We start from the raw sequence: 14,120 nt of genomic DNA on the forward strand, positions 1-14,120 counted from the left end.
AAAATCTTGTTTTCTAGCCTCCGTCCAAGCAGATAGGTATGCTGTGGTAGCCACAAGACATCAAAAGTTATCGATGAAACATCTACCCATTGCTATCCCGTTTTAGCTATTATGACCAAACAAAGTTGCCCCTCCATACACAATTGTGTTTCCATTACGATATGTTCCTGAGGGTTTGTTGCCACTGTTGAAAAATGGCTTCCCTGTGTTCAGCTCCACATCACCTCAGAAACTTATAGACATTCTGATTACATGGAGTGATCACAGTTAGCGATAGGTGGACTCCCTTAGAGCAGCTTCTAATGCATTTAGAAACATATATTGGGGTTGTATCCCATGTTAGCCCTACTCAGAGTAGATCCATTTTTATTTCATTCTCATAAAGGTCCTGGAAATGTGAGGGGGATCTGCAGCAAATCACAAATTCATAGTTGATCGATAGTCACAAACAGGGGACTCTATGTTGTCATATTTCCTAAACTTGCGTGGCAGGAAGGGGAAAAATAAAAACTTAATCTTCTTCTTTCTGTCACTACACACTCTGTCTCTTACCTGCAATGGAGCTCTCCTCCCAACAGCACACTCCATTTTGAACTGGACTATGGACTTTTCTCGCTTTTAAGAATTATTGCCTCCCTGATTTTCAATCCTGCATTTTTTAAAACCTGACAATGCTTTTAATGTGAGTAAACTTTATGCAGTGATACCTCTGGATACACACACCTCTGGTTGCGTATCCTTTGGGTTACGCTTGTGGCAAACCCAAAAGTATTTTTCCAGGTTTCACCCCGCGCGCATGTGCAGAAGAGCTCTACTGCACTGTGCACATGCACAGAACAGGCACACCCGGTTGTGAATTCCTCAGGATCCGACCAGAGCTCCGGAATGGATCCTGTGCTCAACCGGACGTACCACTGTATTTTCTTGTTTACATAAAAGTCTGAGAGTGATTTCTTTGTTCAGAGGGAAACATAAAAAGGGAGAAAGCAATCCAAGTTTGCCTAGGCATCCTTGGATATCCTAATTGTTCTGGAAGATTACGCAACCTTGTCCCAAACAGCTTCTAGAGAAAACCTGTGCACAGATGGTGCCTTTTCACTGCTGAAATAGGTACCATATTTTTCGCCCTATAGGACGCATTTTTCCCCCTCCAAAAATGAAGGGGAAATGTGTGTGCGTCCTATGGGGCGAATGCAGGCTTTCACTGAAGCCTGGAGAGTGAGAGGGGTCGGTGCGCACGACCCCTCTCACTCTCCAGTCTTCAGGAAGCTATCCGCAAGCCTTGGGAGCTCCGCGGGAGTTCCCGTAGGGCTCCCAAGGCTTGCGGATAGCAGCCTGCATCCCGAAGCCTGGGGCACGCTTCTCCCTACTGCCAGCCCCACAAGCTCGGGGGACAGCAGGGAGGCGGAGCTCCGCCATCCCGCTATTCCCCAACCTGGTTTGCAGAGTTGCCTGCATCCCGAAGCCTTCGGGCAGATATCCACAAGCCCGGGGAGACCGGCGTGACTTCCCGCGGGCTCCCTAGGCTTGCAGATAGCAGCCTGTTCTGGGGGCTGAGGTCGGGGGGGGGGGGAAATGTGGGCTTCCCCCGCCCCAGCCCTGCACCTGGGGGTGAAATAAATTTTTTTCTTTATTCCCCCCCCCCAAAAAAAACCCCTAGATGCGCCCTATGGACCGGTGCACCCTATGGGGTGAAAAATACGGTATTTGCATTCCGACATGAGTGAAAAGAGGAAGGATAATTACTAAACAAAATATCATCTCTTACTCATCCAAACCCAGGGCTCATCTGCTGTCCTCTCCTAGGGAAAAGAACTACCAATTTCTTTTTCTCAAATCATTTCCCGACGTTACTAAAAGTCAATTTTCTCATATCCACATCGCTACACAAACATGCCCCATCTATCTCCTCAACCAGGTAATCTCTCAAACCACCTGGGAAACTCTGAGCAGTTGAGTAAGGCCGACGGGAGGCAAGACTCACCCCAGCCAAATAACGTGAATCCCCAAAGGTACTTCTTCTCCGAGAAGAAGGCCATGAAGATGAGGCTGTGAAGGTAGAGCCCTTCCACCAGGATCCAGTAGTAGTTGGTGGCCAGGAAGTAAAGAAACAAGGTCACTGCTACCTTGCAACCCACCTGAGAAAGATCAGAGAAAGGAAAGGAGGAGGGAAAGGAGGTTAATACAGCAGAACACTTAGAACGGCAAGACCCAACCTCACCGCCAACATTATATTAGGAGCTGGACCAATTATGAGCATGAACTTGACATTTATAATATATCTGGACCAACCTGAAGAAGGCATATAAAATGGCAGATGAAAGTGATGGACTATATGGAACTGGCGGAAATGACTGGCAGAATCCGAGACCAAGGTGAAGAGTTGGTGGAAGAAGATTGGAAAAAAATTAAAGTTTATTTACAGAAACATTGCAAAATTAAGGAATGTTAGAAGGATGTCGGAATGAAGTAATGCGGTTTTAGCAGAAATGATATAAAGTATTAGCTAAAAATTGATTTTTTAATTGGAGAAATTGAGTCATAATACGAATTGCCGTGGGACATTCGCTGTGCATTATACTTTTATTCTATACAGAGTTGGGTTTCAGAAGACCTCACCACTGGCATCATCACCAAGACCATTGAGGAATCTGCTGTTCATCCCCACTAACCCCCCCCCGCCCCCGCTAAGATAGGGTTACCAGACATGGAAACACTGTTTACTTTCCCGCTACAGTGATACTTATTTATCTACTTGCACTTTGACATGCTTTCGAACTGCTAGGTTGGCAGGAGCTGGGACCGAGCAACAGGAGCCCACTCCGTCGTGGAGATTCGAACCGCCGACCTTCTGATCGGCAAGCCCAAGAGGCTCCGTGATTTAGAACACAGCGCCACCCTGACAAAGCACATAGCTAAACTACGTGCCTCTTACAGTAGGCACTGATGTTCACCAACTTGGATGGCTTCAAGAGAGACAAATTCATGAAAGAGAGGGCTATTGACAGCTACTAGCCACGATGGCTATGCTGTTGTCTGAAGGCAATTCTAAAAATAAAATAAAATTGTAGTATAAACAGTGACAACTGGGAAATACTGGCGTGTGTGTGCTCCAGTTGGAGAACAGCCTTTACCAAAGGTGTCATGGGCTTTGAAGACACTCGAACATCAACTTCATTGGACTGGTCATGTTGTGTGGCTGCCTGATGACTGTCTACCAAAGCAACAACTCTACTCCAAACTTAAAAATGGAAAGCGTAATGCTGGTGGTCAACAAAAGACTGTCTCAAAGCAAATCTTTAAAAAAAGTAGTATAAACACCAACAAAGCTTTCATGGGCTTTGAAGACACTCGAACTCAGGACGCAAGGGAGAAACGTGCTAAGAGGAAGGCATGCTTGGCAAATCCACACCGTGATCAACTCCAGCTCGGAAACCAATGTCCCCACTGTGGAAGGACGTGTGGATCCAGAATTGGCCTCCACAGTCACTTATGGACTGATTGTTAAAACCGTGTTTATGGAAGACAATCTTACTCGGCTACGAGGAATCGCCAAAGAAGAAGAAAGTGTTGTGTCCACAGTTGGAGAAAGCAAAGGCTCTGAAGACCAGCTGACTTCCCAGAAGAGGCATGTGCGAACAGGCTGCTGGCCTAGACACTTTTGGCCTGAGCTAGCTGCACGGCTCTTACGTCCACATTCAAGGCCGACTGGAATTGTTGCAGACGGTTTGGGTTTCATTTTTAACATTGTCAGTGATTTGAATGGAGATCCCTATCAGTGGCATGTCTGATTGCAAAGACACTCGCTCCTTGGGGAGTGAACGAGCAGCAGTTAGATTTCATAGCATGTCACCAGACATAGATCCTTGGATTAAATGAGGGAAGAATGAGGGAAGCAGAGAAATGATTTTGGGGCTTGATAAGAGAGAGAGAGAGAGAGAGAGAGAGAGAGAGAGAGAGAGGGAGACTGTCTCTGTGTGTGTGTGTGTTTGTGTGTGTCCTCTGGAATGGGGAGCGGTGCCATCTAGTGGTTAAGGGATATTAACCACTGGGAATACAGGTGAAACTTGGAAAATTAGAACACTGTGGGAAAGTTCGTTTATTTCAGTAATTCAACACAGACTGTGGAAACTTCACACTGGACTTCAAGCAGCTGGCATTGCGTGCCTCCCCATTCTTCCTCCAACCTCTGGGTCCTTGGTTTCCAAATGAGATGCAAAAGCTGCTCTCATCAGAAAAGAGATTTGGGGAGCCATGCCATCAGCTGGTGTTGGTCCACTGTGCTTCATTAAGTCCAGGGTCAACGCAGCCGTCTACCAGGAGATTTTGGAGCACTTCATGCTTCCTTCCACAGATGAGCTTTATGGGGATGCTGACTTCATTTTCGAGTAAGACTTTGGCAACTGCCCACACTGCCAAAAGTACCAAAACCTGGTTCAGTGCCCATGGGATTACTGTGCTTGATTGGCCAGCAAACTCGCCTGGCCTGAACCCCACAGAGAATCTATGGAGCATTGCCAAGAGAAAGATGAGAGACTTGAGACCGAGCAATGCAGAAGAGCTGAAGGCTGCTATTGAAGCTTCCTGGTCTTCCATAACACCTCAGCAGTGCCACAGGCTGATGGCATCCATGCCACGCCACATTGAGGCAGTAATTGATGCAAAAGGGGCCCAAACCAAGTACTGAGTACATATGCATGCTTCTACTTCTCAGAAGTCCAATATTGGTCTATTTGCAATCCTTTTTTTGCTGATTTCATTTAATATTCTAATTTTCTGAGATTGTTAATTTGGGGTTTTCATCAGCTGTACGCCATGATCATCACAATTATCACAAATAAAGGCTTGACATAACTCGCTTTGCATGTCATGAGTCTATCTCATATATTAGTTTCACCTTTTAAGTTGAATTACTGAAATAAACGAACTTTTCCATGATATTCTAATTTTCCGAGTTTCCCCTGTATAAGCAGGAAGATTCCAGCATCCTGTTGTCACTGTGATCAACCAGATCCCTATGGGGATAGCTTGAACTATATGGACCTTTTACAGATAGGTAGCCGTGTTGGTCTGCCATAGTCAAAACAAAAGATTCCTTCCGGTAGCACCTTAAAGACCAACTAAGTTAGTTCTAGGTATGAGCTTTCGTGTGCATGCACACGAAAGCTCATACCTAGAACTAACTTAGTTGGTCTTTAAGGTGCTACTGGAAGGAATTTTTTGTTTTATATGGACCTTTGTCGGCAAGGTGATGTCTCTGCTTTTTAAGATGCTGTCTAGGTTTGTCATTGCTTTTCTCCCAAGAAGCAGGCGTCTTTGACAACGGGCATATGTTTTCTATTTGAATGTAAATGTTAATTATAAAATCAAGTAATAATAAAAAAGAGGACAGGATCCTGGACTACGTGGGCCACTGGACTGACGCAACCACCTCTTCTGATGCTCTTATGGTCATAATCATAATTTTTTTATTTGTATACCGTCTTTCTATTTTACAAAGCGTGTCCTCATTCATGGAGAGCACGTGTTGCGGTGGGGGCCGCCAGGACACTCCAAAGTTGGGGGGCGGGCTAATTGATCGTTGGCCACTGATGCGACTGGGGCTTCCCTTGCTGTTGGGAAGAAGTTAACGTTGCCATTTATTGATTGACAGCCAGAAATAGTAAAACTCCTTGCACGAGGCTAGGGCTTCCTCTTTTCGCCCGTGCATTGGATTGCCCGTCCCTCCCTCCCTAGAATAGGGTTGTTCGCTTTGACCTTGCTATGCCTGTCATGGGGTCGTCTGCTTTGGAGCGGGGGCCTGGTAGGAATTTTGTCCATCTGGCTGATTGGCTGGGGCCATTTGGTTTTTGCCGACTGCGTAGCAAATTGTCACAACTTGTAATGTTTGCAGTTAGCCATTGGTTTATGGTTTGGTTGGTTGAGGGGCATGGATTGGCTGTGCCTGCCCCTCTAATGCTGCTGCTGCAAGGGATTCCGTTAAAGGAATCAGGGGCTAACTATTGCTTGTCCACTCTGTCAAGGGGGCTCGGGCCATAGCAATGAGCTCCTGGTTGCATTTGGGGTGAGGGTAGGTTCCCTGCTCCGTGTAACCCCCAAGTGTATTCCCCCATTCTGACTTTCGCATCGTGTGGAATGTCAGTCTGTCCCCCATGGTGAGGGCAGATAGTCGCAACCAATGCCTACGCAACCGCTCACAAATTTGTATTTTAATAAAGTTGTGGCCAAAATTATGCCCAAAATCTTAAAGAAAAATTTCTGTGTGATGTGTGAGTTATTGGGGTGGACCTGGGGACCTCGACACGCAATACTCAAGGCGGTTTAGAAACTGAAGAAACAAAAATGTACATCTCACAACAATCTAATGCAATACAGAAATGTGATAATAATACAAAACTTTAAAATAAACAACCTACATCAAAAAGTAACATTCAACCATTATTAGGGTATAATAAACAACAACAACAACAACAACAACAACAACAAATTTTATTTATACCCAGCCCTGCCCAGCCAGAGCCGGGATCAGGGCGACTAACACCAGTAAAATTACAGTAAAATTGTAATAGGGGGAAAAACAAACCCCAATTTAAAATACTGGTTAAAATGCAATTTAAAATTCAGCCTCATTTTAAAAGTTGCCCATAGATCAAGACCATAAGGGGAGGGAAAGATAAGGGTCAGACTGAGTCCAAACCAAAGGCCAGGCGGAACAGCTCTGTCTTGCAGGCCCTGCGGAAAGATGTCAAGTCCCGCAGAGCCCTGGTCTCTTGTGACAGAGCGTTCCACCAAGTCGGGGCCAGTACTGAAAAGGCCCTGGCCCTAGTTGAGACCAAACTAACCACCTTGCGACCTGGGACCTCCAAAATGTTGTCATTTGTGGACCTTAAGGTCCTCCGCGGGGCATACCAGGAAAGGCGGTCCTGTAGGTATGTGGGTCCTAGGCCGCATAAACTATAAAGTAATAATATCAACATATAAAAGTTAAACAGAAATCCACTCAACAGTTCCAATAAATAATTTCTAAACTATAATCAATAAAACAACGGCAAGCCACAATACATAAAATAATACAATACAAATTGAGAAGCAGAGACTAGAGGGCGGAGCAAGGCAGGGGGGAGGAAGCCTTGCCTGACAAAGTCTCTTTCCTCTCCTCACAGTTCTTCCTCCAGGCACAGCTTCCTTATGAGGAGTCCCAGGGCCAGAGGGTGGGGCAAGGCAGGGGGAAGGAGGCCTTGCCTGATGAAGTCTCTCCCCTCCTCTTCTTGGATTTTGTGATGCCCACCAGTTTTCTAACCCACCCCTGTTTTAATTGTCGAATCCAGTAGAGGTGTTGTATCGGGGGTTGCTGCTGCCCCGGGGCTCATACTCACCAACTGGGACTTGTCTGCTGGAGGTGCCTCCGTGATGGACTTGAAGTCCTCTTCCGAGATCCGCTCCATCTCCTCCAGCGCCGAGCCGGAGTACAGGACGGCGTCCTTCACGAAGATGCTGATGGCTCGCAGCATGTAGGAGACAAAGAGGTGCATGTGGATGTAATTCCTTGTGCAGTGCAAGCGCCTGGCGTGGGAAACAGAAGGCAGAAGAGGGATGAGTTGTGGGGAGATGGACCGTCTCTTAGGTTAGCAACAATGTACAGAACTGCTACAAATATATGTTGGAAATGTTAAGAAAAGGAAGGCACTTTCTACCATATGTGGTGGAAGTGCAAGATAACAAAAGCATTCTAGGAAATGATATATAACGAGTTGGAAAAAATGTTTAAGGTAACTTTTGCGACAAAACCAGAAGCCTTTTTAATAGGAATTACAGGTGAAGAGATACCAAAACAACAGAAAAGACTATTTATGTATGCGACGACAGCTGTGAGGATGCTTACATTAAAAACCTGACAGTACCAAATTATCGAAGGTTATTCACCAAAGCCAGACCAAACATCTTTCCTTCTGCAGTGCTGGATGGCAGGTTGAGAGGAGTTCCCTACCAGGACAGACTTTGCTCGTGTGCTCAAGACATTGATTCCATAAAACATATTTTGTTGCACTGTGCAAAATATGAGCAAGCCAGGGCTGAACTGATATTACCCTTGCTGGTACCTTTCCCGGGAAAATCAGAGGCTCACTATGTCAGGTTCCTATTGGAAGACCGGACAAATGCTAGAACATTAGCAGTGGCCAAGTTTTTATCGGTGGTTGCAAGAACCAATGATCCCTATATTCTGAACAAAATGCTTGTTTAACCTGGAGGTAGGCTGTATGAATTGTGTATTGCTTTGTAACTATTTGTTGGGTCTCTGGACCGTAATAAAGATTGTGGTTGTTGTTGTTGATATACAATTCCATTCACCATATAGATGGGTTGATGAAGCATTTTTGTGTCCTTCTGCTGTGCTGAAGAAGAATTCTACGAAACAGTGGGTATATCCGGAATCGCTGTTCACTACATCTGTTTGTGGACCACTTCGGCAGTGTTGGACGTCATAAAACAAAGCTTTATGGCTTGTTTTCATCAGAATCTGACCCATTGCTTCTTTCAGAGACTTGCATAGTCCACAAAGACTTCCAGAGACTTATAAGACTTACTTTCAGAGATTTATGAGATTCTGTTTATTGGGTTTTTCATATTGTTCAACGTTCCGTATAGATTATATAAAGAGTTTATACTGATATTGCATTGCTGTACTTGGTCATCGTGTTGCCTTGGATATTACTGATAATTGTTCGCAACACAGGGGTTTAATTATTTGGTTGCACACATTGCATTTGGCGGTGCAGACAAGAAGTTGCAGCTACTTACCTGAAGTATCCTAGGATAAGGACAGCGATGGTTAGGGACCCCAGAGAGATGGAATATCCGACAGTATAGATCAAATAAAGGCGATCGAAGACTTCCTGAAGCAAACACAAAGTAAGGGGAGAAAGAGAATGTTAAGGGAATTGCATTGAGAAACTGCCATTAATTTTGTTTCTCTGTGAAGGAACACAGGGAACAGTTTTATACAGAGTCAGACCATTGGTGCAAGAAGATCAAACTGATCCATTCTGAAGGAAATCAGCCCTGAGTGCTCACTGGAAGGACAGATCCTGAAGCTGAGGCTCCAATCCTTTGGCCACCTCATGAGAAGAGAAGACTCCCTGGAGAAGACCCTGATGTTGGGAAAGATGGAGGGCACAAGGAGAAGGGGACAACAGAGGACAAGATGGTTGGATAAGTGTTCTCAAAGCTACCAGCATGAGTTTGACCAAACTGCGGGAGGCAGTAGAAGACAGGAGGGCTTGGCGTGCTCTGGTCCAGGGGGTCACAAAGAGTTGGACACGACTAAACGACTAAACAACAACAACAACAATCTGATCAAACAGGTTTTTAGAAAGAAGCAGACTGTTGGACACAAGAGACAAGGCCTATCTAGTGGTGGCCCCGTATCTCTGGAACACTCCTCCAAAGGAATTATGCAAGGGTCCACTTACACCACGGTTGAAACCAACATTGAAAACATGTTTCTTCCCACCAGCATTTTACTAAAAATGGGCTTTGACCTGCTGCCATTTTCGGTTTTGTAACTGGATTGCTTTACTTCCGACCTTTTTATTCTACTTTGCAGTTATTGTCTCCCTAAGCAGCTGAGATCAATTATGTGGAGAGAGAGAGAGATGTATTTAAAAGTGGGTTTCTATTGTTTTAATGCTGCTTGAAAAACTGCCTCCAGGCTGCTGCGTATTTTGCAGAAAGGGTTTCAAGGCTCTTTAGGCTGGTGCAATTAACGTGGATTAAAGCTGTCTGCCTCTCCAGCCCAGCGTACCCATTGGAAGAACAACAGTGGGCTTTTTGTGGTTGGGAATGTGACAGGGAAATGCATTGAAAAATGTGGGATGAATAAATGATGAACAGGGGGAAAGTGTAAACACCACAGAAGCCAATCGGGGAGAATGCAAGATGAATCCTCATTGTTGCACAACTTCTCTGCAAGCAAATCAGAGCAAATGCTCCATAAATATAATCTACACTCTGTTTATAAGCTTCAGGAAAAGACAGTGGTACCTTGGTTCTCAAACGCCTTGGTACTCCAACGCCTCGGTTTTCAAATGCCGAAAACCTGGAAGAAGCGTTTTGGTTTTCAAATGTTTTTGGGAAGCTGAACGTCTGATATGGCTGTTGGCTACAGTTTCTGGGGCGCCTGCACCAATCAGAAGCTGTCCCTTGGTTTTTGAAGATTTTGGAAGTCAAACAGACTTCCAGAATGGATTAAGTTTGGCGCTTTTGTTTTTGCTGTTCATTTTGCGTTTTTGTGGCTTTTTCGGTTAATTTGTTTTTGTGACTCTGTGGAACCCAGTTCAGTTCTTGCTTGATTATGTGACTGCGGAAATGGATAAAAGCCCCCCATCCGAACAAGGACTATCATCAATGCAGGTAAGAAAAAAAGATTAATTTTCATTTTTATCATCTATGGTCTTATTTATTTTATAGTACAGTGCAATGATTATTGCTTTCATTTTATGGATCAATGGTCTCGTTATATAGCAAAATTCATGTTAAATTCCTGTTTTAGGGGTTGTTTTTAAAAGTCTGGAACGGATTAATCCGTTTCGCATTGCTTTCTATGGGAAAGCATGCCTTGGTTTTGGAACGCTTTGGTTTTGGAACGGACTTCCGGAACGGATTAAGTTTGAGAACCAAGGTACCACTGTAATGAAAGATGTATGCTCAATGATTGTCTGGAGACTTAAGCCAGCTTGGGCAGGCACTGATAGCCTCAAGGCTGGATTACTGCAATAAACTCTTTGTGGGGCTCAACATATTAATTTACAGAGTCCTGAACAACTTAGGTCCAGGTTATATCAGGGTTCGCCTGAACCCTTCTATCCCAGCTTGATCACTGAGATTATCTGAAGGTGCATTGCTGGTCATTCCCTGAGTTGGCGAGGCTCGTTTGACAACAATGAGAAACTGAGCCTTTCGTGTCATCAGCCGAGTCCTGTGCGAATTCTCTGCCACTAGAGATTCAGTGGGCCAGCTTTTCAAAAACGCCTGCCAAAAACTTTTCTTTTTCTGCCAGACCAATGTAGGCAGTTAAGAATACATCTTCCCACAATAGTTAAGTGAGATCTGGTTTTATTTATCATTTATATTATTATTATTAATAATTTGTTTTTTGTGTACCCCGCACATCTCGCTGGCTTGCCCCAGCCACTCTGGGCGGCTTCCAACAGACTATACAAATTGATTTAGTTCACAAAGTCTACACTTGGTCATAAGAAAATAACTTTCAGAAAAAGATAGTTGTCATTAATTAATTACAAACAATATTTAATTGAAAATGTACTGTACGAACAATAAGATACTTGCAGAAATACTGATAACTAAGAATTATTCAAAATGTAATAGTGGATTATATATCTATATACAAAATAAAATAATATGAATCTGCATACAGATAACGTAAGTAGTATAATGAGAATTATTGGAAGTTACATATTTTAATTTGTTATGTAAGTGTAATATATTGTTTTTGTTTATGTTTGTTTTTCTAACTTTTCTTACTTTATTGTTTTTATTCATTTGTATCGTCTTTTGTATTATATGTTGTGAATATTTGTCTATGTTTGAAAATTAATAAAGGTTTTCTAAAATTAATTTTAAAAAATAATTTAACATTCTGATAGACTGAAAACAGGTTTAAACTCTCATCTCATTGCTTTTCTGGTTTTGGTTGCATGCTTTTATGTTGGGGAATGCTTTGAGATTTTATGAACTCGGGGCCCGCAAATATATTTTTTATTTTTCCCCATAAATGATTTTTATTGGTTTTACATATTTATTCATGAAAATGTATATAAATGCCGTAAAGAAACGAGCAAACAATAACACCCCTTTCTCCAATAGGACGTTCAGAAAACCCGTGGCTGATCTTAAGCCCAGATCTTTCCACCCTTCGTGAGACCTTTTCCATAGCTGTCAACTTACAGATTTGAAAATAAGGGACCAGCAGCCTTGAAAATAAGGGATCAGCAGCCAAAAGAAGGGATTTTCGAACACAGGTATGTTCAACTTCTGAGCTCCTCCGAGCCAAAGGCAGAAAGCCCAGCCAGCAGCCAAACGAAGCCTCAAGCAGTGGTTCCCACAGCGCAGCAACCCGGCAAAGGGGATGCAGCAAGGAAAACCACCGTCACCTCTCCGCTGGGAAGCGCTGAGCAAAGGCGGGTCCCCAGGCAACACGGTTGATTTGATTGGCACAAGGCATGCAAGCTCCACCCCCCCCAGTCGTTCTTAGACTCCTTATTGGGTGAGCAACGCAGCCAAGCAACCCAGTTGGAGCCTCCCTCCTCCCTGACTGGCACGGAGGGAGGGAGAGGAGCTGCTTCCTTTGAAACCCGGGAAATTTAAGGGACATCATCAATAAGGGACAGCAGCGGGACACGGCGCTCGGATAAGGGACTTTCCCGCCAAATAAGGGACAGTTGACAGCTATGCCTTTTCCCTCTCCTTGCTGCAAAAAACCCTCATCCCTTTCCCCTTGCAAGTTTCAGTAAGGCAGGCGAAACCAGAGAGCTTTTGAAATGACATCTCTGGTTTTCGATCTGCCTTTGGAGAGAGCAGCTCCGGAATGCAAACCTCAGCCCTATTACATCAGAATCCCCAGGACCTGGGAATGTTTTCCTGGCCGTTTTCACCGCTGGAAATGTGTGCTTGCCAAACGTAATCTATTCAGAAGCTAAATAAACACGAGAGGCAATAGCTGCGGTTGAATTCAGCCAGTGGGCATGGACGCAGCAAAATGGTGCCTCCCCCCCCCCATGCGCAGGGTTCCCACCGGGAAGTCAGGTATCTCGGCTGCACCAGCCTGCTGCTCTCTGCTCCCTGAAAGGCCACATTCATGGACCACATATTTAAAGCTCTACGATGCAGCTTGAAAGAGTCCTGGCTTGCCCCAAAGAATTCTGGGAGCTGTAGTTTGTGGAACTGGTCCCATCACCTCCTGGCAAATAGAAGGGGAAGAAATGGAGGCAGTGAGAGATTTTATTTTCTTGGGCTCCATGATCACTGCAGATGGTGACAGCAGCCACGAAATTAAAAGACGCCTGCTTCTTGGGAGAAAAGCAATGACAAACCTAGACAGCACCTTAAAAAGCAGAGACATCACCTTGCCAACAAAGGTCCGTATAGTAAAAGCTATGGTTTTCCCAGTAGTGATGTATGGAAGTGAGAGCCGGACCATAAAGAAGGCTGATTGCCGAAGAATGGATGCTTTTGAATTCTGGTGCTGGAGGAGACTCTTGAGGGGTCCCATGGACTGCAAGAAGATCAAACCTATCCATTCTGAAGGAAATCAGCCCTGAGTGCAGATCCTGAAGCTGAGGCTCCAAGACTTTGGCCACCTCATGAGAAGAGAAGACTCCCTGGAAAAGACCCTGATGTTGGGAAAGATGGAGGGCACAAGGAGAAGGGGACGACAGAGGACGAGATGGTGGGACAGTGTTCTCGAAGCTACAAACATGAGTTTGGCCAAACTGCGGGAGGCAGTGGAAGACAGAAGTGCCTGGCGTGCTCTGGTCCAGGGGGTCACGAAGAGTTGGACACAACCAAATGACTAAACAACAACAATAATAAGTGCAGGCAACCCCGCCTGACGGAAATGTTTCTTTGTGGGGTTAATGAAACCAGCTCACCCTTTCTGTGGTGTTGATGGTGAGGAACTTGGCACACTCGCTGTAGTTGGCCCAAGTGCGGTTGTTGCTGGGCACCAGAGCCCAGCTCCCGTTCAAGTCACACCGTCGATAGGCATGGCCTAGCAAGGAAGAGAAGAAGCAAGAGTTCAGGCGAGGCGAGGCAGTAGTTCGGGATGGGCGAATCTCGATCTCCGTTTCTCCCCATTTCTCGGCTTTCCCATCTTCAGTTCTGTTCTCTGTTTGTGATTCTCCCCACCCTGCTCAGCATCTTAGCAGCGCAAATTTCTCTTATTCCACATATTTTTGCAGGCAGGGGAATACTTTCCCCTGAAAGTATTTCTGCACATTGTTTTTCATTAATAAATGCATTTTTGTGCACAGATACCATATTTTTCGCTCTATAAGACGCTCCTTTTCCGTCCTAGAAAGTAAGGGGAAATGTGTGTGCATCTT

At 44.8% G+C, this 14,120-nt stretch overlaps 1 protein-coding gene across 1 annotated transcript in view; it reads right to left on the reverse strand.

The window, feature by feature from the left end:
* The window catches only part of PTH1R (parathyroid hormone 1 receptor), a 129,848-nt gene that overhangs the window by 19,883 nt on the left and 95,845 nt on the right, over positions 1–14,120 (reverse strand). Inside the window, exons 4-7 of the mRNA XM_083704198.1 lie at positions 13,668–13,786; positions 8,800–8,894; positions 7,377–7,563; positions 1,985–2,138 (exon numbers count right to left, since the gene is read on the reverse strand). Coding sequence (XP_083560324.1) covers positions 1,985–2,138; positions 7,377–7,563; positions 8,800–8,894; positions 13,668–13,786 — 555 coding nt within the window. The remainder of the gene's footprint in view (positions 1–1,984; positions 2,139–7,376; positions 7,564–8,799; positions 8,895–13,667; positions 13,787–14,120) is intronic.

This window comes from Podarcis gaigeae, assembly GCF_964106915.1.
Source record: "Podarcis gaigeae genome assembly, chromosome: 12".
Taxonomy (NCBI): Eukaryota; Metazoa; Chordata; class Lepidosauria; order Squamata; family Lacertidae; genus Podarcis; species Podarcis gaigeae.